The sequence below is a fragment of the Sinocyclocheilus anshuiensis genome, unplaced genomic scaffold (genome assembly GCF_001515605.1).
Source record: "Sinocyclocheilus anshuiensis isolate Anshui unplaced genomic scaffold, SAMN03320099.WGS_v1.1 scaffold160, whole genome shotgun sequence".
NCBI lineage: Eukaryota > Metazoa > Chordata > Actinopteri > Cypriniformes > Cyprinidae > Sinocyclocheilus > Sinocyclocheilus anshuiensis.
The window spans coordinates 1,988,197-2,014,618 of NW_015554119.1; the positions used below are offsets into that span (position 1 = coordinate 1,988,197).

The following is a 26,422-nucleotide window of genomic DNA, read 5'->3' on the forward strand; positions in this document are numbered from 1 at the left end:
TCTATTTCAAAACCCAATACAGCAAGATTCCAAACAGCATCAGAATTATTTTTTTTTTAATCTTTTTTTAACTCTTAAATGAATATAAATAAAATAAACAACTCTCTCTCTCTCTCATTTATTTTAAATGCAGTTATTTTCATTTTTGCATTCATTTAACAGTTCAAATAATAGCTTGGACTGATACTTTTAAAAAGCATTTTAATGCTAATAAAATCTACATTTTCTAATTAATCTATTCTGATTTGGTTATTTGGTTAAATGAAATGAATATCATATCAACTAAAACAACCAACAAATACTAAAACTAATTTGTAAAATATATATTTTTAAATATTTAAAAACATTAAAATGTAAAATGTATAAAATAAATAAATGATTCATTAAAAAAATGCAGCTGAAACAACCAACAAAAAACTAATTACTAGAAAAATTAAATATTAAAAATGAATTAAAATAATAAACTTTCTTTACAAATATTACAAATTAAAATAAAAAAAATTAAATACCTATTTAAACTTTTTTTATTAAAGTTCATTTCAAACAAGATGTAACAGACTGATAGATAGCTTATGTATATGATATATGACACACTGAGTAACACCCTCAGAGTCCATAAAAGACCAGTCTTTTTCTGGAGAATATATGTTGGGTTTAAGTGTATATACGTGTGTATGTACGTATGTATTTAAATTGCAGTTATTTTAATTTTGTATTAATTTAACAGTTAAAATAATAGCCAATTTTATTTTTTTTTTTATTTAATATTTCAAAATATTTTTATGTTTTCTAATTTTTTATTATTTCACACGTTTTGATAATTTAACAGTTGAAATAATAGCTAAATATTAAAATATAATATTACACTCTAAAAAATGCTGGGTTAAATATAACCCAGCGCTGGGTTAAAACCTTTTTAACCCAGCTATTGGGTTATTTTGACCCAGCATTTTTTAGAGTGTATGCTATTATTTGCTACAGTATGTATGTATAAACATCAAGCTCACCTTAACCAATCTGAGAAGAGTATCAGTGGCGTTTCATAGCTTCAGGCCCAGCTATTGCAATCTGAAAAAGAAAAGAGAAACATTCAAACTGAAAGTGTATTGATTAAAAAACAAAAACAAAAAGACACCAATAAACACAAGTTTACCACAAATCTGCAATGGTTTACAAAGCATATAGTAAGACAATATTAAACATTAATTTATTTAAAGCTATAGTACATAGAAAAATATATAATTTTATCTCCTCCTTAAAAATAATTGGTGATAATAATGATTTGTTAAAGCAATATTACAGCTATTTATTAATCTTTTTACAATTTTACTTCTAATTTAATTGCCTCAGCAAAACGTAAGCCAAGAACAGCTTTAAATGAACAGGTTTGTTTTTGTTTTATCCAGTTTAAGGGCTAGTTTAGATGAGATTAGATTGTGACGGGTTGTTTACCTTGTGGAACGAAGGCCTGTAAATACAGCTACCGCCATCCTCATCAGCTCTGAGGTCAGCTGGGGTCATTTAGAGGTCATGTGGGGGCGGGCTGTTTAGTGGACTATAGAGACGGTCATGTGACCAGAAGGGGGAAGAAAGAGCAAAAACAGCAAGCAGACATCCCCAAAAAGAACCAAGGTCAAAAAGCCACCGCTTACATGATTAAATCTTAAAATATGAAATATGACAATATGTTGAATTACTTTCCATGTGCAACAGTACAAAGTTGCCATTTATAAAGGAGTATGATTAAAGATATATTAGTGGATAATTAACTTCTGGGAGGAAGTTGCTTTCATATGCTTTACCACAGACGAGTCTCATGTGTTTTCAAGAAGAAGGAATTCTAACAGATAATAAGGTAAGTTTATAATTGCAAATTTATTTCAAGCTGCCGTGTACGGTATATTACAAATAAATTTAATTGTGCCGGTTGCAATTCAATTTAATTCTACTGTCAAAATAGTTACATGCATCAGATTCGTTTTTTTTAAGTAATTCTAGAGAGTCAGGGGTGGGGGGTGGGGGGGACAAATATTGTTTTTGGTTTATTTTCACTTTTATGTGGGCTTAAAGGACTTTTTTCCCAATTTTTTTCTTCTTATCATAAGATACTGTACACTACACCTTTGATAATAATACACAGCAGATGTTAGTTTAAATTATGAAGTTTTACCAAGGTAAACAAGGACAAAATGTGCTCTCAAACACAATGATATTTTTTCTTTCAAAAAGTTTATTTTTTAATCAACTGAGACGTGAATTAAAGGGCTTACACAAGCTTACAAAGATTATAGCTCTTAACAGAAATGTATTAAACTGCCACCACCAGTACCACAATAATTTTCATTACTATCACTTTTTAAACTTCAGCATACATTTGATTAGACTTTTAATAGTTTTATAAAACAGTACCAGTTAAACTTTAGTCAACACTATTTGGTTTAGAAATGACCAGTAACACTTTGCTGTGCACTTAAAATGCATTACACGAACTTTTATAGGATACACGATGTGCCAAAAACCGCTGAATTCCCCGTAAATGTCTTTGACTATCACAAGCGATGCTTCAGTTTAGTCTTTTCTTGTTTTTAAATGCTCTGTTGCTATTTTTAACCCATCCGCGCTATATAATATACCAATGGAAAGCCAACATTAGTGGCATATAAAGGCTAATATGGACTATAATGCATTAGAATTGCACAGTAAAGTGTGCAGGAGTAACTTCTAGATGGCATTAACTTGAAGGAATCTCTCATATATCAGCTGAAATTGTGAAATTGAATTGGGAATTTTAGTCAGTCGGATTGCCCAAAACTTTCAATTTAGTCGCTCCTCAAAAGGTCTAAAAGTAGATCTCTCACTAGAAGAAAACACCTATTACCACAGAGCTCATTAAAGGGTTTAAACGCTCAACACAAAAACCAGACAAAACTACGCAGGCTTTTCTCATCGCAACTGAAACTGCACATAATTATTTGTATTTATTTATTTATTTATTTTTCACAACATGCTCCTATAAGCCCTTTAACGCTAAAGAACTTTCCATTTAGAAAAGAGAAAGGAAGGAAAACAACATGTGAGATTTTTTTTTACTTTTTTCTCTAGTTAAAGGTCAAATTTACAAGGGACACATTGAAGCTGATCACCCATCAAAAAAAAGTATCTACAAAAAATGACCTGCTGATTCTAAACATCGTACACCTTGTGTAACTCCGCCCCTAACCGCTAGTGCCCGCCTCCATCTGACATAAGTAGGTCTATTTGAATTCTGATTGGTTCGCTGATTTAAACTACATAATCCAGTGATCCGAAATATCCATTTATGGGAGTCGTCCATGTTACAACAGAATCAGTTCCACAGAAACTTAATTTTACCCATTGACTTCTTCAACTTTCTATTTTTGTCATTTTGGTTGATTTTATTCTCAAAAATGAAATAGAGTCCATAGAAAATCCATTACTTGGGAGGGCACATGAAGGACTGTAGCAGGTCAGAATCGGGAGTACGGCTGCTCTCTGAACACTTTTTTGCTTGTCCTTGTTGGTGGCGCCTTGTTACGGTTGTTTGTCCATTCCTCCGGGCCTGAAGAGGGAGACAAAGAGCAAAGGTCAGAAAGGTCTTTAGCCGTTCAGGCCTTGGTTAGAATGCTTTAATTAGTGCATTCTATAGTGAAACATGCTCATAAAATGCTGAACTAAATTTGTAAGACCTTCACAGGCTAACAGTGACATGTTTGAATACATACCCTGATGTTTTTGAGTGAATTAAATATGTTTGTGTGATGGTTGTCTACATTGCATGGTCAATAGTCATTTTAATGGAACTCGGCGTGAAAAAAGCTTTACGGAATAATCAAGACTTTGAAATGAGGTTAAAATATTACAAGTGTCACATTTTGCTGGCGTGTGGAAAAAATGGGTGACCTGTCAACAATATGCTCAGATCATATTTCACCCCAAAATAGAAATGAAAAATATTCTGAATCATGAAAAATTATATTTTAAAATAAATAAGTAAAATGTATAAAATATATGTAATATAAATTTTAATGTATTATGTATTAAATCATTGCAATACTTGTTAATTTACTCGTATGCTGACAATTAATTTAAATATATATATATATACATATGAAGAGTTTGGTTCCAAAACATGATAAACGCCATTTAAAAAAAAAAATGGAGTTTCCGCCAAATCTGTATTGTATCTGGTCGGTATTGAAAAGTCAGTTTTTAATTTGACGCAAAATGCGATATCCGCCGAGTTATTCTGTCGTGTTTTCTCCTTTTTTTTCCAAACCACGACAAACGCCAGTCTCCCTTTTCTGCAGAATGTGATATATCCGCTCAACCAATCACAGCGCACCATTCCATGCACTCTAGACAGTAATGGCGGCGCTTTGAATACACCCGGCATCCTAGTTTTCCTCATCTATTTTGTACTTTGTGATCAACAAACAAACAAAAAAATTAGGGCTGCACGATAAATCGCATGCGATGCACTTTTGGAAGTTGAATGTAAGGGAAATGTCATTTTGGAATTTATGTGGTTTAATGTGATGTTGTTCATGTATGTTCATGTATGTTCATGATTGTTGTAATTAATTTATAGCATTAACAAGATTACCCGTTGAATTATTTTTGGAGCTATGACTGATTGAATGTATTTTTAGTCCAGTGCCTCTATACAAGATTAGTATTGACCAAGTTCAGAGGCTGTCATATGTGGATCAACTTTCTATGTTGTGTATTTTCAACAGTTTCAATATGAAAAATAACTTTTATATTGATTCAATGGATTTATTGTGATCTTGCTCTTTTTCAGCTCTTCTTAGGGACAGGAAGGCACAAAGGCCGTTGTTCTAAAGTCACTCGTTTTTCAGGCTGGGAGCCGTTGCTAATAATCTTTCATTAGAGAGCTGTCAATCTCAGGTTAGCCTACGCTAGCTTCAAGAAAAGGGTTCAAGCGCACTGTCCTTGCATTTAGAAAGAACAAGGATGTGTATCAGCTGGATAATAGTGAGTTATCCTTTGAACTGTCAAGCCGTCTAAGCGTTGTACCACCTGGAAAAGTGTTAAGTTGAGTGTTATGGATTGCTTATGTGTGTGTGAGTGTAGAGCTGTGTGTTTCAAATGTGGTCGCAAAGTGACAACTGATTAGAAAGTGACATAAAGGAAATGTGAAAGACTAAGACAAAAGGTAAAGTCACTTTTAAGATGCAGTTACACTTACTTTTCCTTTTTTTTTTTTATCAGTTCTGTAATCTAATGTGCTGTCATGTCAAAACATGCTAACAGTGTCACATCTCATTTCCTTGTGCTTTATTATATTTATTATTGGACTCTGATAACATAGGCACTGTTATACCGAAAAAGGTTTATTTTTCTAAATGATGAAACTTTTTGACCCCGGTGTAAGATAAATAACCAAATACATATATCACATGTCTATATATATTTGGGATAAAATTGTTTGTTCTGGTGGAAATGTCACCACTGATGATTTTATTATTTTTTTTTTTTACTCTTTTTCTTCTAGATTATCATAGGTTGTAATACATAATAATAATATAAAATATAATAATATAATATTATTTTATTTATAATTATATAATATAAATATATATTACAAATATAAACATGATAATCACATAATAATGTTACAACAATAATATTTATAATGTATTCATAATAATTCATATTTTAATGATGGAAATTTGGGTCTGAAACAATAATAAAATAAAAATGAAATCTATACATATAAAAAACATTGGAAAAATTAATAAATTAAGTAAATGAAGTTTCAAAATTTTGAATGTGACCTTCATATAACAAAAATCATAAATTAGGGGCAAAATGTTGTGGTGGAAATGTCGCCACTGATTAATATTTTTTCCTCTCTTTTTTTAAATAATCATATTTTCTCAAATATTATAATTAATATTTTGTTGATAATAATATAATACAAATATATAATTAATTAATAATAAGTAGTATTATTAGTAATATAATAATATTTCATAATATATTTGTAATTAAATAATAAAATATGCATTGTACTAAATACAAAAAAAAAACATAACAACTAGTATTAAAATAATAATCCATATTTATAATGTATTTATGACAATTGGTATTTTAATTATGGATTTATATATTTTGAAATTAATGTCTGGGTCTAGAACAAGAATAAAATAAAAAATAAAATATAGCATTTGGAAAGCAGAAAAAAATAGGTAGAAGTTTCCAAAGATTTAATGTGACCTTCATATAACAAAAACTTCCAGGACATAAAAGTGACCTGAAGAAATCTATAAACTGAAAGTTTTAAAAGGGTCATATGATGCGATTTCAATTTTTCCTTTCTCTTTGGAGTGTTACAAGCTCTTGGTGCATAAATAAGATCTGTAAAGTTGCAAAGACTAAAGTCTCAAATCCAAAGAGATATTCTTTATAAAAGTCCGAGTTTGAGCAGTGTAGAGTAGCGCTTATTGTTTTTTATTTCTCCGATCACAAATGCAGACGTGGTTTTATGCTTACGCGGCGCAATATGCAACGCAAAGCGTAAAAACCCAGTATAAGTCATTACAATCAGTAATTATGTCCCCACTGGATGCAACAAATGCCTCGTTTGTACTGGGTTTTAATGTTCTTTTTAGCAGCATCATATGACCCCTTTAAAACTATGTGCTGGTTAGAAATCTCTTTTATAAATAATACAATTGTAAACACGCACACAAATGCTTAATTCAGAGAAACTGCACACAAATGCATCTGTATATACGCACTAAAGGCACACACACATTACCATTCTAGCTGCTGAGAATACAATGGCACATCTTATCTTTTTTTGCTGGGACAATGAGCTTACAACAGCTACATCAGTAATTTCAGAGCATTGCAATTCTTCTCCAGATATCTCTGCCATATTAATGCTATTCTGTACCTACAGTGTTCGTAACTGCAAACTTGTTTGCCTTTCACCGAATGTGTATCTGACAGCATTTTGTTTCTTTTGCTGCATCCAAAGCCGTCTCCCTTCAACAGTCATTGTAAATGCCTGTTCATGTAAATACAATGCTGTTCTATAGACACTGTAACCAAAAGCCTTGCAATGCCAGCAGTATTTATAACAAGAGCTGTACAGCAGGAGCTGTGTGTGCTTTGGGCAAAAGACAGACTCAAAGTTTGTGCACTAACTAGACGTATTATAAAATAGACAGTGTATTGCTTCACTGCAAAATGGAAATCAAGCAAAACAGGCTGTCGATCTACTGCAATAATTCCACATGATTAGAAAACAGTATTGACAGAAGAAAAAAAAAAAAAAACATCTTACCGTAAGAGTCATATGATTCTCCGCTGATACCATGGCTGTATTCATAATAATCATCTGAGCTGTGAAAAGAAATGAGAGACAGATATTTAGAACAGTCTTCTTTATATATACTGTATGTATATATATATATATATATATATATATATATATATAAAATACAGGGTATACAAGATTTCACAGGGTATACATGATTTCACATATACAGAAATCTAATTTAAAAAATGTAAGAAAAATAATTAAAAATGAGATAGATAGATAGATAGATAGATAGATAGATAGATAGATAGATAGATTACATTTTATTTCTGTATTTCAGAAATCAGACATATATTCAGATCAATCCTATATAAAAAAATATGTGCATACAATTTAAATGCTATTCTTTATAAATTCTAATTTTAATGATCCATTGTCCAAAAAAAAAAAAAAAAAAAATCAGTTGCCACTGTATGTGTTTGTATGTGCATTTATATACAGACAGAGAAAACAAAAGCAAGAAAAAGGTGATGAGAGTTCAAGGCATGTGCTTACTTGACATTGTCTGCTCCCTATTTAAATTGACAAAGCAACATCTCAGCAGCCACATGAAGCAGAATAACCCATCAGAGAAGCTATTTTCCAAGCAGATTTGCAGTGCGCCTTCCGTTCATTCCTGTGTCTCAGATGGTTTGCTCCTGGGTCTCTGTTCCCTTTCTGCCTCCAAATTGAGTTTCAACATAGGCCCTCAGCTGAGCTGTCCAGCTAACCATATCCCGATGTTCATGCTCCCATAATTCCCCTGGCCTCAGTAAGGATGGCACCATGAGAAATAGAAGCCTTGCTGGAAAATAAAAAGATGCTCACCAGATTTCTCAGCTTCCACCATTGAGGATTCTTCAGATTTAGACCTATTGTTTACATTCTATTCTATAGCAACTCCTTCATACTTTCTTTTATATCAGCTTCCTTAATTTACATAACTCCTGCTCTCAATTTCATAATAACTCCTTTCAGTGTTTCCCATTAATGTGGCAGTGCTCCACTGCGTAATCTGTCCCACTACAGTTTCATAATGAACAAAAATATTTTTACACTATTGACACTATTCTTAACAACATAAAAGTTCTCTAACGTTGTGTTTTGTGCCATTGCCTTGGCGAAACACGTCAATCAAAAAAAAATTTGAATAGTGATATGGTGTAGTGCACTTATCAAAATGCAAAAGGTTTGGATTTAATTAAATTTAAAATCATTAATGATTTAAGAGTATTTAGTCTGTTGTGCTGCAAAGTTTCTAAATGAAGCGCGGCACTGTGTTCATATGAGCAGCTCATTATCCTGTTTTCAACAACTCGGTTAATCACACGATCATAACTTCTCCCCACATTCCAATTATACTTTCAAAACTCCTCCCCTCATTCCAATCATATTATAACCCCTCCCCCATTCCAATTATGCCAACATAACTCCTCCTCTTCAGTCAATCACAATACTATAACCCCTCCCCCTTAGTCCATTCCTGCTATCATAGCTCCTCCCCATTCCAATCATACGATCAAAACTTCTCCCTTTCAATCAATCATAATACCATAGTTCCTCCTCCATTTAATCATACTATCTATAAGTTGTCATGCAGAGAGGAAATCCCATGTCAAAGCTCACGCAGAGGTTCCTATCGCCAGCCCGCTGTTACTGCTAGCTTCACGCTTAAATGTGTCTGCACGCCAGGGAGAAGACGATAGGATGAGAAAGAGAGAGAGGGTTGTGCTGGATTGCAGTGTGGAGACCAACAACCATGGTCACTATTCCCACACACAAGCTCAGGAAGCCAGTGAAAGCCGGGAGAAGGCTTCCTATCATATGTGTGATGAAATTCCCCATTTCCACTGCGCATGAAGGTGAAATTGAAGAGACCTAAAGCTTTTGTGTTCAGTAATGCATCAGTCAACTTCACAACCTGCTGCCAGATGCATCTCTCTCCGCGTGTTTCACACCGTAAAGAACCTCTTCTCCTCAATCTGAACACAAGCTTGGGTTCAAACCTAGTTAGACACCTTTAAATTCTTCCCTGACACATCGTCAATATTCCTTTTTCCCTTAATTCAGCTCTCTCCCTCTCCTCCAGTGCCGAGTTTGTTCTGTTCTACTCAATTACCCTGTTCGGCTCACTCCAGTCGAGGTAGAGCGTTAGCAGAAATGATGCATTTAAGTCGCACACAGTCCAATTCCCTCCAATTAGCAACACACACCTGTAAACACTGCAAACATGCTGTCGAATGAATTACAATCACCCAGAGGAACATTACAGAATTTGGCGTGAACAACATGAAAGCATGGATCCATCCTGCCTCGTATCAACGGTTCCGGCCGCTGCTGGTGGTGTAATGCTCAGCCTACCTGAGTGCCGTTGCTGACCATGTCCATCTCTTCATAACCACAGTGTACCCATCGTGGCTGCTTCCAGCAGGATAATGCGCCATGTCACAAAGCTCAAATGATCTCAAGCTGGTTTCTTGAACATGATAATGAGTTCACTGTACTCAAATGGCCTCCACAGTCACCGGATCTCAATTGAGCACTTTTGAGATGTGGTGGAATGGGAGATTCTCCAGCCGACAAATCTGCAGTATATGTGTGATGCTATCGTGTCAATATGGACTGAAATCTCTGAGGAATGTTTCCAGACCCTCACTGAATCTATGCCACGAAGAATTAAGGCAGTTCTGAAGGCAAAAGGTCTAACCGGGTACTAGCAAGGTGTACCAAATAATATATATATATATATATTAGGGCTGGGCAAGTTAACGCGTTATTATTTATTATCGCGTTAACGCATTAATTGATTAACGCCAACAATTATTTTAACTCACATTAACGCAGTTTTTTTATTATTATGAAAGTCCGTTGCTCACTGGCTCTGAATACACATACAGACAAACCATGGGTCACAGGAGGGGTAGGATGTTGATCAGTACTGGCTTGGGATGGATGTCATCACGCGTCTCAACCAATGAGAGCATTTGGGGTGGGTCTAAGACTGCAGCAGCATCCACATTAACGCTCCCAATAAAATTATTTTGGCTAAGCATCAACATTCACAAACCACTGTTCACTGTTATTTTTAACAGAAAAGAACGTGCTCATGCTCGTAATCACGACTTCATAAGTGGGAAATAGGAAGTTTCCGATAGCACGTGAAGACAGCAGAGAAGTGCTCTCGCTCAGCACAGTGGAGTGCCGTTTTGTTAACTTTGTGGTTGATTATGAGTCGTTTGGGACGCGGTAACTCACGGCCCTATTCACAATATATTGCTTTACAGATCTAGCACTCTTGCCGTTCAGAAATGTTCACGCAATCATGCTGCACGCATCATAAGTCCCGCGCTCCGGCACAGTTAGCGCTCACACTCACTGATCTATATATAACTGAATCGTGCTCTGGCCCACCTCTTCCAACTAAGCCAGGGACGGCTAAACGAACCGTACGGCATGGAGCGATCACACTAGTCAAACAAACCAGGCTTTGGGGGTCAAACGCGCTCGGGTACGGTTAAGAATGCCAAGTGTGAGTACACCCTTATTCTCCCACATCCTGCACACAAGAGTCTCTACCCACCCGCACTCGCCCATCAAGTGTTGTCCCGCGCCGCACTCTACTGCGTTGGGTCCCGCAATAGTGCAGGTCTCTACTGAGAAGGTGCCTGTTATAATGTTATGATCAAAGCTCTGGACTCTGTTGTTTTTCTTGTTTTTCTATAACAAACTATAAAATAATTTCTATAAAAACGTTAATGCCCTGGCAGTGGCAAATAGCTCGTTTTACATTTAATTTGATTACATTAATGTTATAAGTTAAGATTTACAAGAGAAATTTTAACTGCTACTATGTAAAAGGAATACTGCTGTAAAAAAAGCACCTTATTTGTAAGTGTTTGCAAACCAAATGTTATTGCCCTTTTGTTCATATAGCAGTACTTTTAAATGAAAAAAGTGCACAATACACTACTTTTGAATTCATTATTGAATTTTGTGCATAACAAAACGATTAAACATTCCGTCATGCAATTAATCGCGATTAAAAATTTTAATTGTTGCCCAGCACTAATATATATATATATATATATATATATATACACACACACTCAGTAGTTATAACCAATTTCTTGTGAAATAAGATACATTATGCACTTGATGTTTTCTCTCTCTCACACTCAGCTGGTGGGGTCGAAAGTACAAATGATTCGATTTTGCATTTATTATAAATGAATGCAACGTTTTTCACTATAAATTAATTGTATAACTATAAATTAAAAGCATAACAATTTGAATGAAAAATGACAGAATATGCTTTATTATTTTTATTATTATTATTATTTCATTAAAGTGTCCCTATTACACCATTTTTAAGGTTCCTAATATTGTTTTGGGAGTCTCCTACAAACATGCATGAAAGGTCAAAAAACGCTTTTGTTCTCTCAAAATATGCATTTAATATCACCTCATTTTCCAACAATTCTCAAATGATTCATTCGAAGCAGTTCTAAAATTCAGTCTCTCTAAACCCCTCTTTCCAGTGAGCCTACTCTGCTCTGATTGGTCAGATGGCCCAGTCTGTTGTGATTGGTCTACCGCGTACAGCATGTGTTGGAAACGATACGCCCACTGCCATAGTTCCGTATACTGAGCACTGAGTATACAAACATCTATTATTTATCAAGCTTTCAGGTTGTGATTCAGTGGAGCCAGCTGGTCCAAATAAAATGGGTACTGAGCCATCTTTCAAGAGCAAGTGTTTTGTGAATCCCACATTAAACTCTCTGAGATTAGAGAAGCAGTCGTCAGTAAAATGATAGGAACACAAAAAAAAACAAAGATCAGGGTTTTACTGCTGTGGTACAGTGGAAAAATTAATTTTAACCACTGATTCTTTGCAGCCTCATCTTTCGGAAGTGAAAATAAAATTAATTTACTTTCACAGCGTAGGACACAGCGTCTTCTCGACATGAACAAGCAACAGTGTTTGAGGGCAGGTCAAGATTTTCGTGGCCGGCTAACGTAGAACATAGGCGGGCATTATGCAAATGTGTTACCTGTGACGTGTAGCCATCACAGAAGTGGGATTCGAATTACTGACTACTCGTTTAGTCTATTCAGAGTCGATTCAGAGTCAAAATTAAACCATTTCTTTCTGTAGTTTCCCTAGAGATTGCCATCCATGCCTTCATCACGTCACGGCTAGATTACTGTAACTCGCTGTACTATGGCATTTCAAAAACTCAAATTTCTCATTTACAGGTAGTACAAAATGCAGCAGCTAGATTTCTGAAGGGGTGTAAAAAATTTGATCATGTTACACCCATTCTGAGATCCCTGCATTGGCTGCCTGTTCAGCACAGAATTGAGTTTAAAATTCTTCTATTTGTCTACAAATCATTGAACAATTTAGCTCCGCCTTATCTTACAAACCTACTTCATCCCTACATCCCCACAAGACGATTACGATCAGAGTAAAAACTTCTCCAGATCCCTCGCACTCGTCTAAAGACGAGAGGAAATAGAGCGTTTGAAGTGGCTGGTCCTACTCTCTGGAACAACTTACCATCTCATATTAGAATGGCCTCCACTCTACCTGTGTTTAAATCTTGTCTAAAAACTCATCTTTTTACTTTGGCGTTTATTAATTGATTTCGTTATAGTCATGTTATGTGTATTTGACATTATGCTATTAATATTTTACTTATTGTATTTGTACAGAGTGTACAGCACTTTGGTCGGCTTTTAGCTGGTGCTATTGACAGTGTACAGCACTTTGGTTGGCTTTCAGCTGTTTTTAAATGTGCTTTAGATATAAACTTGAACTTGAACTTGATTCTTTCTTTTGGGAGACAATAACTTTATTTATCGTGCACTTTCGGCTTGACAACTTTGCTGATCGTTTACATTCATATACAGCTACAATACACACTGCATGAAAGGCAATATTTGAAATGGAATAATAGGGATACTTTAATTTTGATTTCCTGACTGCAGCAATGGAGCTGACATGAACAAAACACGATGATCATGTTCTTCAGCATGATTTGAGAATGATTCACAGAACATCTTGAGATTGAGCAAGAATTAGTGCAGAATAGTAAAAAGTTAATTATAATTTTACATAATTATTCTTTGTTTTAAATACAACAAAAATAAACAAATAAAATAATAATATAAAATAAAAATAAATTAATAAAATAAAAGTTTAAATTATGTAATAAAAACATCACACAATAAGCACATCTCAGATGTTTGATGAAGTGAGTGTTTCCTGAGGATGGGCCCTCAAAAGAGGGCCTTGCTCTCTCTCGCTCTTCTCTCTCTCTTGTGTGGTTAAACAGATGGTGGGGTTAAATCTGAATGATGTACTACATGTCCCAGGTGATCTCTGTGTTTCCTCCTTCTCTCGTCTTGTTTCCACAGCTGGTAAATCAGCAGTGGGGCGTCTGTGAAGAGTCTCGCTGGTCTAATCTACTGTGAGAGGCTTATCACTAATCACTAATTACTGCCTCATTCTCTCGCTCACTCGCGCTCAAAGACAAAGAGTTCAGAAGAGGTTTAGAGGGCAAAAAGGCGAATAAACATCACACAGCACTAATTCTGTTTTCCATATATGGGTCGCAAAGTTTCCTTAAAGGAGCAGTTCAGCCCAAAATTTAAATAGGACACTACTTTAAGCAAACACGCATGTACAGCATGCATGTTTGATCGGTTGAACATTAAGGCTGTTCATTTAAGATGAGACTGAAAAAATATTTTTTTTACAGTCTAAAAATGGACCCAGTGGAAAACCACAAGCCCTTTGTCCTCTATTGAGCATTTTGCACCAATTCAAAGCTGAATTTCCAGGGCATTCAATGTATATTTATTATGTCTAACATGTTTTGTACACACCATATGTCATGTGAAAATAATTATGTGTCCCCTTTTTATGACGTCCTTATATAAAAGGGAAAATGCAATTTTCTAGACACAAACATAAGCATAACATCCTGTTGGTCATAAATTACTGTATGTCTCTGTCTATTCAAACAAGCTGCGAGCGAAATTGTGGTCTGCAAATGCTTATGACTTTGTGACAGACACGGAAGAGATTTCACGGTGTTCTTTTTTAAGGTGTAACTGAATTTAATTTTAGGTTGCGACAGTCTTCTTGTTTCACTAACAGAACTGAACAGAACCAAAGGTCCACAGAGACTGAAAATGGAGACGAGAACGAAGACACCAAACCTCTAAAATAGCGAAACAAGTTAAAAATATCAGTGCATCTGTCTGAGGAAGCGCAGAGAAAGTGGGACAGAGGACAAAATGTGTGAGTAAAGGAAGAGAGAGGAAGACAGGTGTAGAGGAGAGAGAAAGCCGCCAAAGGCTGATGCTTTGAACGGAGGAGTGATCGATCGTGATAATCGCGACCTGCAGAGATGTCAGCTGAACTATGTAATGTTCCTCTTCATCAGGTGTGGAACAGCTTATTTCTGTACTTACAGGATCAAAAGAACCGGAAAAACAAAGTAACAGAGTCAAGATCTAGATTTCTAGATTGAGTTTTTCACTGACAAAAGAGCCTGCAATTATTGAGAACTATAGGAGAACTAAGAATGAAATGATCAATTTATTATAAAAAATTATATATATATAAAATTAATCAACTGTTGAGAGTCATGCTGTGTTTAATGGGGTGTGTCTTAAAATTTCAGCTCAAAGTTCATTGGTCTCTTCCATTACATTAACTGTCAAATGACACTTGTTGGCAAATGGGAAAAGAAAGACAATTCTAAAAAGTGCAATTTAAAATAATGTGTTAATTTATAATGTGACTGCTGTGACTGAACATTAATTAAATAATATAATGAATTTCATTTAAAATAAAATAATGAAATAATAATACTAATTATAAACAATTGATCAAAGGGATTTTTTAATATTAATTTAATAATAAATTGATTGAGTCATTTTTTTACACTGCAAGAATGCAGGCTGAAACTTTTAAGATCAGCAGAACAACCCAGACCCCTGCAGGTCTCAGTGGTGGACAGTAACGAAGTAGTTTTACTTCGTTACTGTACTTAAGTACATTTTTTAAGTATCTGTAATTTACTGGAGTAGTTTTATTTTGAGTAACTTTTACTTTTACTTCACTACATTCCAAAGCATAAGATCGTACTTTTTACTTCACTACATTTCATAAAACTTAAGCTGATGCTAACTGTCTAGCTAACAAGCTGGCTGGTGCTAAATTGAGGTAATTTTTTAAAAATTATTACTTTTAATTTTATATATATATAATTTTTTATAATAAATTGATCATTTCATTCTTAGTTCTCCTATAGTTCTCAATAATTGCAGGCTCTTTTGTCAGTGAAAAACTCAATCTAGAAATCTAGATCTTGACTCTGTTACTTTGTTTTTCCGGTTCTTTTGATCCTGTAACTGCAAAATAAACATTAATCTATCTGTACTTTTTACTTAAGTACATAAAAAATCATGTACTTTTATACTTTCACTCGAGTAAAATTGAAAACTGAGTACTTTTACTTTTACTGGAGTAATATTTTATTATACGGATCTGTACTTTTACTCAAGTACTTGATTTGTGTACTTCGTCCACCACTGGCAGATCTACAATGAGGCACAGCAGAATCCTATCTGATCCAAACTAAAACCATAGAGAACCCACACAGATCCACAATAATGCTAGAATCCTAGCAGATCCAAAACAAAACTATAAAGAACTCACAAACATTCATAGCAATGCTAGACCCCTACCAGATCCAAACCAGAACCCTGACCGATCTACATCAATGTCCACATTAATTAATTCCATCCTGTTATCAACAGAATGGATGTAACATTTTTTAAATTGTATTTATTATTATTTGTGCAAATTCAAACTAGATGCCTGCAATTTCAAATTAAAACCAAAGTTGAATGAACAAGTTGCACTTAACATTGCACTAAAATGTATTCAAAATTCACTTAAATGTACTTAAGAGTCACTATAAAGATCGGAAAATAAAAACTGCATTATCACTAATAGACAAAACTTTTCAAGTTCACAAACTCACAAAACGGTCAATAAAAACACTTCTATTGGCCAAGAGGCACAATTATAGGCCTGTGCTAATAATCTTAAAGTGGTCCAATACTTGCCTAGATGCTATTACTACAGAAAGAATCAAATAAAAGGAGAAGTTTGCAAACATCAATTATTCAATTCAGTTTATTTGTTCAGCACATACTGTTCCAAAGCAGCTTACAAAGAACAGTGGCTTTGCAAAGCCCTCAGAGATCAAGCCAAAGGAGACAGTGGCATGGAAAAACTCCCAATCAATCAATCTCCTAAGAGGGAATTTCTAATCAGTTGCCGATATAATTGCTCTTTTCCCCTCTAAATCTAAAATCTCAAGAGATGAGTCTCCTGAAGCAGTGCTAACCTTTGAAAAGCAGTGGTCTCAGAACTCACCACACTGACATTTTCTGAAACAAACTGCTCTGCGGAGGCCTATAGCTGCTCTGACATTAAGTGTGTGTGTGTGTTATGAGGGCCATATGGTGCTCTATAGCACTCTGAAGAAGGTGACAAGCAGTTTAAATGCTGTCAGACACACTCACGCACCCCTGAGCACTTCCGCAGGGAGCACGACCGCACAGGCACGGAGTATCTGGACCACAACATGAGAAGGTGACACACCTGGGAGAATCACACAGCAAAGGCTTTTTTATGAAAAGTCATAACTTTTGACCTCTGACCTTTTCAATGCACCTATGAGATAAACCTCTTACCTCCGTGAACATTCCACTTCTGCGCTCTTCAGGGCCGGATTTACCTCTTTTCGTGACATAGGCAAAAAAAAAATTGGGCCCCCCTTCCCTATTAATATAATAGGCCTAATATTACCACCCAAGCAAACAAAAATATTTCTCAATCAGTGGAAACGTTACAGTGTTTACTATCGCAATAAGCACTTGCGTTCAGTCAATAAAAATCGATTGTAACTCTTAATTTGTTTGAGAACTGAGAAAGACCATTCCATTAATAGGCGCGGCGTACCACTTCGGGAGTTATTTCTCTAATCATTTTAACGGCCAGGAGTCACAACCACACATCAAGATATTGTTCAGATGACTTGTTTCAAGATATTTGACATGTTTCCATCCTGAAATGTGTTGAACTATTTTTAAGCACCTCATCCCAAACCAAATTCCAAAACATCATTTTAGAGCTAATAACAGAGGCTTGAGCCATTGATATGCAGGCTAACGCAGTTATTAATGCAGTCTAACGCAGTTATTAGAGTGAGAGAGCGAAAGAGAGAGAGAGAGAGGGAGAGAGAGATTAAGTGCGTGTGAATACCTGCGTCTGTGCGTCTCTCAGCAGTGTTCAGCAGCAGCATCTACTAATAGTGAATCTATAAGTTAAACTGCTTCAAGAACCTCCCTACTGAGAAATGTCATGTAGCTTTTCAGCTGCGAAACTATTTTATCGATAAATTCGTGGGGCGGCGTTGACGACAAGTTTCTGTCAGCGTGTGTGCACGAGTGCGTGTGTGTGCGCCTGTGAGAGAGAACCGGAGAAAGCGCGATTTTCGTACATAAAAAAGGTGGAGGACATAGAAATAGTTTGTCATTTTTTACCCTATTGTTTGTTATATTTATTTGCTCAATGTCTTCTGAGGTTTTGGTTATTTTATTGTTGTAGATAGCCCATAGTATAACAAAATATTATATCTCTTCATTGTGTTTGGCCCCCCCCTGGACGAGCGAGCATAGGCACGTGCCAAGAATGACTATGCGTAAATCCGGCCCTGGCGCTCTTAAAGGGGGTGGGGAGGAGTGATTATTTTCCCCAGTGTATATATTAATAATAAGAATAAATAAATCTAAATAAATTAAATAAAGCTGAAGTAATAATAATAAATATTTTCAATGAAAATCTAAACAAACATACAAACGAGAATAAAAAAAAATTGAAGATGAAAATTTTAAATTAAATTAAATAAAAAATAAATAGGAATATAAAAAATAACAGAAATGCCAAAAGCACATTACAAAATAACTAAAACAAACTAAAATTAAAATAAAAAAATATAAAAAGAAAAAACTAATTCAAAATATGAATAAATATTATGATAAAAAAACTATTTTCACTCAGAAATTGCTAGTAAATTTCACAAATAATTACAAAGAAACAGCAAGTAACACATTGGAATGGAATAGAAAAAGAAAAGGTATGTAGTTTAAAAAGAGTATATACTGACATAGTATTTTCTCTTAAAATATATCTTTATTTTATTGACAAATTAAAAAAAAAAAAAAAACAGGTTGCTTCTAAAGGTAGCATAGCACATCACTTGATTCCAGATGTAATTCATGTCTGTAGCTCAAATGGTGCTGGATGAGGTACATATTGAAGTTAAATACTGAAGGTTATTACTAATTAGTAATAGTAATGTTGCCTCAACCACCATCATCAATTAATCGTTCTACCAGAAGTCAATAATAACAATTCTTGTTCGCAAAGGTGAACGACACACAATTGTTTGCATTACAATGTGAAAACCTACAGTTGAAATTGAAACTAAACAATATGGTGTTGACATCAGGTGAGTCTCCTGATTCATTTGCAGCTTTTATACAAGTGACTAGCATTGCATTCCAGCCATTCATGCATCCTCAGGGAATCAAACCCATGACCTTGGCATTGCTAGCATTATGCTCATTGGCATAACGTCATGGTAATTTAATTTAAAAAGCAGCAATGAGACTCATCACATGCTTCCTATTGCTTTGATTTTAAATCAAGAATTTATTTAATGCTTTTTTTTTTCCAACTGATGGCAATTATCAAAATGCCTCTATAAGTACATAGAGTATGACTCATGGAAGCACGTGGACCGCTGAAAGTCACTGTCAGGTGAGACTAAATGATGCAGGAACATTATCCAGCCTCCAGTACATTATAATAGATCATAAAATACACCTATACATTATATAAAATTCACAGACGTTATACATTCACTGAGATTTATCTTAAATGAGTAGCTTCGAAATACTGATCTGAGACCAGGCCTGCTGTGTCTTTAATATAGTTTTATTTAAGTAGATGAAGGGTAAACCACCTCTGGATCACCACATATTCTATGATTAAAAGAAAAACTGGTTTACATGTCCCTGGATTACATATTACAAGATCAAAGAGGCTTCAGGACGAGGTATGAGGAAATCTACCAGAGCTCAGTAACACACAGACAATGTTTTATGAATCAAAGAACATAGAAACCTGCCGTAAAATGAAGTACATGTAGGCTCCCCAAAATACTCCTCCTTAATTAATAAAAGCGAATCAGTTTGACTGTCATTTGAGCTCCTAAAACAGCATTCGAGTTCAGGAAGAAGCTGTTGACTTACATGACAACAGAACAGTACTGGTCAGAGTGTGATGAGGTCCACCTGATGATTACTGTGACATGTCATCGCTATCACAAATCCAGCATCATGTTCACACACTCCAAGCCAAGTGTCAAGAGCCAATTCCCATTTTCTGCTCAAATTAATTTTGTGTGGAGGAAATTGTTTGTGTGACGTTTAAAATGTGATCCATATCAAAAATGGTGGTCTAAACCGAAGAGAAAGATGAAATTCTCAATATGCAGAGTTTAAATCATATTAAATCATAAAAACAAACATATTTATCTGATTTTGAATTGAAATTACTATTCACATCCTTACAATGTCAGTATTTAAATAAAAATAATAAATAATAAAAAAAATAAAATTAAAAAATAATAAAAAAACTGATTAAATGCAAAAAAAAAAAAAAAATTAAATAAAGACAAATATATTAAAAACATATATCTTTAAATGAAATGTAATATCACTATTATAAAATCCTATTTTATCATCATCTAGCTCAATATTGTAACACGTCTAATAAACACAAAACAAAAAAACATTACAAACAAAAATATATTCAAATATATTATAAGAGATTTGTAATAGAATTTTTAATATATATTTAAAGTTAATTAAGTTGCTTTCGATAAAACCACCTGATGCAAAATGCATAAATGTTTAATTTAAATTAAAAAAGATAATTAAATAAAAAATGTATAAAAAAATGAAGAAAAATATTTTAAAAGCATATAATAACTTTAAATATAACTTAATATTCAGAATATAACTATAAATATAAATATAATTATAAAATCCTACTTCAACATCGTCTATCCCTATATTGCAATACATGCATTAATAAATGTGGAAAAGTAATAATAAAAAAAAATAATAAAAATCCAAAAGGTTAGTAGTCCAACTTGACGCACAAATTCTATTCTACTGCACTCTGATAATCTGTTTTAGAAAACAAGAGCATATGAGCATTATGAGTCAAACTGTCCTTCACAAGATCGAGGTGTTTATAAAGATCTTCACTGGTACACGGTGTCAACTGACCCTGTCATACAACACTAAATGTTTCCTTGCAAAGAAAAAAGCAAGATAAAGGAGTGATTCATTAGTGAGACAGACACTTCTCTCTTTTGGACTTTCAGAGCTGCCCCCTACAATAGCCTGAACGATTTCCAATGCAGCAAAGCTCCAGTCCAACTCTGTGAAGACCAACACAAACTCTTTGGTTCAATACAGAGAGGTGAGCACTGACCTACATTGTGAATAACGTCTCGGTTACGTATGTAACCCTCGTTCCCTGAAGGAGGGAACGGAGACGTCACGCCGGATGACCGACGAATTGGGATCTCGCTTAGAGGGACCAATCTACTTCAAGTGTAAACTAAACGAGCCAATGCACATTGGCATGCGATTATTGCATCCAGCTGCTGCTGATCACAGCGTGAGTATAAGTAGGCAGCAGATGGACGCCCCCGGCTGCCACCAGAGGGAACCCCAGATCTAGGCAGTGGTACGGGCACTCCGCCTCCTTGCAGGTAACAGAGTCTGGTCCGCAACTCCGAGATGGTCACACCCCCGCAATGGGAGCATGAGTCATCCACGAAAGCCACCTCAGCGTGCTTCATGCCCAGGCACGAGAGGCAGCGAGACTGAAAGGGAATTCTCTCGTTCAGATATAACTTCACATGCACTCTGAGAGATGCCCTTTACACGGACAGCACACTCAGATGGCTCAGCCTCCAACACACTTACTTTGGTGCCTGATTGTTGTAGTTGTTGTCATATGAGTCATATCCCTGGTCATCATAGGCTGTTCCATATCCATCATCGTATTCCTATGGGAAACAAAATATATACTGTAAATATCCACATAACTATTTTATACAATATAAAGCTTTTTAAAAGTTTTTTTTTTTAAAGTTAAAAAAAAATCAACTGTCAAAGATTCAATGCTTGTTTTATTCCTGAATTAATCAAAAAAAATGTAACAGAATCAGTTGAATTAATGATTCAAAGGTTTACTTATAAATACAATTCAATGTTCCAGAATGAATCAGCGTTTTGAACAAATCAGTTGATTGAAAGATTCAAAGACGTACTCATAAAGAGAGTCACTTGTTTTGTTTATGAATGAATCAGTGTTTTGATCAAATCAGTTGATTGAAAGATTCAAAGACTTACTCATAAAGAGAGTCACTTGTTTTGTTCATGAATGAATCAGTGTTTTGAACAAATCATCTGACTAAATGATTTAAACACTCACTCATAAAGACAGTCACTTGTTTAGTTACTGGATGAATCAGTGTTTTGAATAAATCAGTGGATTTAAAGATTCATTGACTCACTCAAAAAAAGAATCACTTGTTTTATTAGTGAATGAACTGCTGTTTTGAACAGATCAGTTGATTGAAAGATTCAATGACTCATTCATTAAGATAGTCACTTATTTAGTTACTGGAGGAATCTGTGTTTTGGACGATTCGTTGTTTGAAAGATTCAATGACTCAGTAATAAAGATAAGCCACTTGTTTTGTTCATGAATTAATCAGTGTTTTGAACAAATCAGTTGAATTGATGATTCAAAGTCATACTCATAAAGACAGTACAGCATAGTTTTCATAGTTTCAGCATAGTTATTCACTATTGTGCATTTTCACAACAGTTTTCAGTACTTCAATCAGTGATTTTAACAAATTGGTTGACTGAATGATTTAAAGTCTCAATCATAAAGACGGTCACTTGTTTAGTTACTGGATAAATCGGTGTTTTGAATGAATCAGTTGACTGAACAATTCAATAACTCACTCGAAAAGTCATTCTGCTACTAATGCAACAATGCAGTTTGTAGAAAGATATATCTTTATTTTCATTGCATAGAAAGAATGTGATGTTATATATAATATCATTCTTTCTGTTCAATGAAAATAAAGATTTTGACTTGTCTGTGTAGTTTCAGTTCAGAAAATTGGTCTGGGGAGAGAGCTTTGTACTGTGAACATTAGAGTATGGCTACATAATACATGGAATTATTATTTCAAAAGACCAAGAAAAACTCTGCTTTCCTTGATATGAAAGGAGTTAAAAGCATGTATAATACAGCACTGTGGGCCGGAGTCTGGAGCGATGGACACAGGACATACTGCATTTCATCAGGGTCAAGAGATCTGCTCTAATGATGAAACATTTCGAGTCGTCCTGAATCCACACACACTCCCAAACTCTGCTTAGAGGTTAATCTACTCGGCTGAACCCCGCCGACATTAATACTCCATATATCTAAAACAGAAATAGCAGAGAGCTGTGCATGAAAACTGAAAAGCAGCTCTTCACTTAAATGAAAGGTTGTGAAAGTGCTTCATTAAGTCAAGGGCTGATATGATTTTGACACTGTAATTAACATTGCATAATAACCCTTTAAGAGTGGATAATGAATCTTCATGAGTGTTAATATCTAATGTAGCTATTATTGTGATACATCGCAGATTGCTTTATGACAAGCGTGGCTTTGTGGCCTGTTGCCTGTTGCCTGACAAAGCCCAGTGATATGTTTATGAAGACTCACGTATGAAATGTCAGCAGAGGTCAGAAAAATAAGCTGGAACTTTTTCGAAATAGATTTTTATATAGGCCAACATTGACTTCTGCTATTAACTGCTGGGTTTTTAAGATCTTTTTTAAGACAAATATAAAATTAATACCATAAGAGAGGGGTAGCTCAATGTCTTTGGTAACATATTAATCTGTAAAATGACTGTAGATTTACAGTTCAGATACAGGTTTTCACAAAAACAAAAAGTTTAATAAAATGATAAACAACATTTCAGCCTTTAAACCGTTTTTAAGAAAATGGCCAAAAGTATAAATTATTATATTAATTTAAACAATTATCAATCAATTATTATATTAATTAAATTACATATAAATATATTTGACTGTCTTAACTGTTTAGATTTTTATAATGCATTTTCTTCTTGTCGATCCACCAGATCACATTTACAACTCTGCGTGTTTGCAGCATAAAAACATGGGCCGATTTTCGCTTTAGTCTGAACAAAAACAGCAGACGGGCTTATTGAAAATGCAAATTCATTCTCTGCCAGCAGGAGGCGCTTTCGGAAAGGCAGAAATACAGCGGTTTCACCAGTAACAGCAGTACACAAAACAGGGCAGCACTGGACTTAAAGGTGCTGCAATCATGTTTATTTAATGAAATCATAGCCTTTTGACGATTAATCGTTACATTGAGCCATATCACAATTCATGTCTTTCCATCCCCAAATTTAAGACCTCTTGAAATCATAATTAAGATTTTCTTGTGCCGTTTAACACTTTTTATGTCCTTAAATTTGATACAACTAAATGTAAGACTTTTTAAGGACCCGCGGAAACCCTGCACATTTTCTGTGCTGATTGTTGGGGAAAATGTGCTGAATTTATTTAAATATTTTCAAATGTGCTAAACAGAGCTGAGAGAACATGTAAATGCCTTAAACAGTGTTGCTTTATCAGACAAAGGTCATAAACAATTTGGAATCAACATAAAATCAAACTTGATCCTGTTTAATTTAGTCTTAATACACTACTGTTCAAAAGTTTGGGGTCGGTAAGAGCTTTTACATGTTTTGAAAGAAGTCTCTTGATCAAAAATAGAGCAAAAACAGTAACATTATGAAATATTATTATAATTTAAAATAACTGTTTTCTATTTGAATACATTTTAAAATGTAATTTATTTTTGTGATGCAAAGCTGAATTTTCAGCATCATTACTCCAGTCTTCAGTGTCACATGATCCTTCACAAATCATTCTAATATGTTGATTTGCTGCTCAATTCATTATTATCATTCTTATTATTATTGTCAATGTTGAAAATAGCTGTGCCGATTCATTTTTTTTTTTTTTTTTTTGTGGAAACAATGATAATTTTTTTCCAGGATTCTTTGAAGAACAGAAAGTTCAAAAGAACAGCATTTATATGGAAAATATTTTTTGTAATATTATAAATGTTTTTATAGCGACTTTTGATCAATTTAATGCATCCTTGCTGAACAAAATTAGCAATTTCTTAAAAAAAAATGACTTTGTGAACAATATTTTGCATGTTATTCCAGAGGAAAAAATATGTTTGAATTTGTACGTTTTCATTAAAATAATAATAAAAAAAATAAGATATAAACATTTGCTCTGCCTCTGAAATAAATTTTCTTTTCAGATGACGTCATCAAGCTCCTAACATCCAACCAACTGCGCCTTTCACCATCTTGATGCATAAAATGTCACATTACAGAGTACAATTGCAAAACTTCATCGTCAAATGATCTCAAATATTCTCACAGAAGTCAAACATCAAACCTAGTTCTGCTGTTCTCCTACTAATTTAGGATAAAATTCTTCAACAAAAAGGCTCTGACCCCTCGTGACTGCTGCAGCATATCCAGCTCAGTTCCAAATCCATCTGCCCTCAATTCACATTCGTAAAATCCTCCTCAACTATGAAAACACAGATGGAAAACCCTCTCATCACAGACCCCGCAGTCTTAGAGTGGCATTACTGTCCGATCAGAGGCACGCCGCTGCCAAAGCACTGTTTCATCTTTAAACCACAAGCAAAGTGACATTTAAACTGAGTTCTATAAAGAAGTTTACTTGAAAAAATAAAACTGAGAAACAGACAAAGAGAGACTCTTGCTGCTGATGGCATTAATGTTGGCAAAAATCTGCATTATCATGTTAATTTGCATTTTTTTAAAGCAGACACTTTCTAATCTAATGCAGTGTACAGTGCATTTTCATACAACTTAGCTAAATGTACCTTAAAAGTTGTATATGTGTATGCATTCCCTGGGAATTAAACCCATGACCCTGTCGTTGCGAGCATCATGCACTACCACATTTGTACACCCTCTAATCCTTTTCAACGTTTTGTTTTGTAAATGTTTACATTTTGGCAAATCAGTGGTTAATTCACATGAAGGGAGCCCTTTTACATTTTTATAAGGTTGCAATAAACAACAGAGCCCAAACTTAAATGTAATTACTATTTAAAAAAAATATAATAATCAACACTCAACTTGTATGTATGCAATGTATGCAAACATGTAAATTGCACATAATGCAGTTTTTAAATTAACTTCTAAATTATAAAGTGTATTTGTTGTTGAAATATATTCATTTGCACGGTGGCTGTCATAATTAGTTTCATAACAGATTTATTTAAACATGCATTAAATAATTAAGACATTACTAACAGCTAAAGTAAAATATAATATTTCGCGAAGTGCTCTTCTCTAGACTTCATTTATCTCGGGAACTAACGAGCTGTGGACACAGATGACCTGCCTGAGGTAAATGAAATGCTCCATGACAATTTGTTTACAAGCTGTTTTATTGACGTCTTTGCACAATTGAACGATTACATGAGATGTTCATTCATGTTTATTTTGCGTTAAAACTAGCAGTAAAGAGGAAGGGATGATCGCGCTGACTCGTGCTCCGCGCTGCAGTTTGAACTGATGTGTTTATACAGCAATCTGTCACGGCACATCAAAGAGCATCAAAATTAAATTTATTGTTTGAATACGAATATGTATACTATTACACCCCTAATATATATATATATATATATATATATATATATATATATACACTGTGTGTGTGTGTGTG

At 34.4% G+C, this 26,422-nt stretch overlaps 1 protein-coding gene across 3 annotated transcripts in view; it reads right to left on the bottom strand.

Annotated features, from left to right (window-relative positions):
- Window positions 1-1,010: 1,010 nt before the first annotated feature.
- khdrbs3 (KH domain containing, RNA binding, signal transduction associated 3) overlaps window positions 1,011-26,422 on the bottom strand; it is a 156,456-nt gene continuing 131,044 nt past the window's right edge. Inside the window, exons 7-10 of one of the 3 annotated variants that reach the window (XM_016462390.1) lie at window positions 21,512-21,594; window positions 7,337-7,395; window positions 3,459-3,580; window positions 1,011-1,068 (exon numbers count right to left, since the gene is read on the bottom strand). In XM_016462390.1, coding sequence (XP_016317876.1) covers window positions 3,489-3,580; window positions 7,337-7,395; window positions 21,512-21,594 — 234 coding nt within the window. In that variant the 3' untranslated portion in view covers window positions 1,011-1,068; window positions 3,459-3,488. Of the gene's footprint in view, window positions 1,069-2,256; window positions 3,581-7,336; window positions 7,396-21,511; window positions 21,595-26,422 lie in introns of those variants that run through there. The other 2 variants (XM_016462389.1, XM_016462391.1) reach the window with 2 other exon arrangements.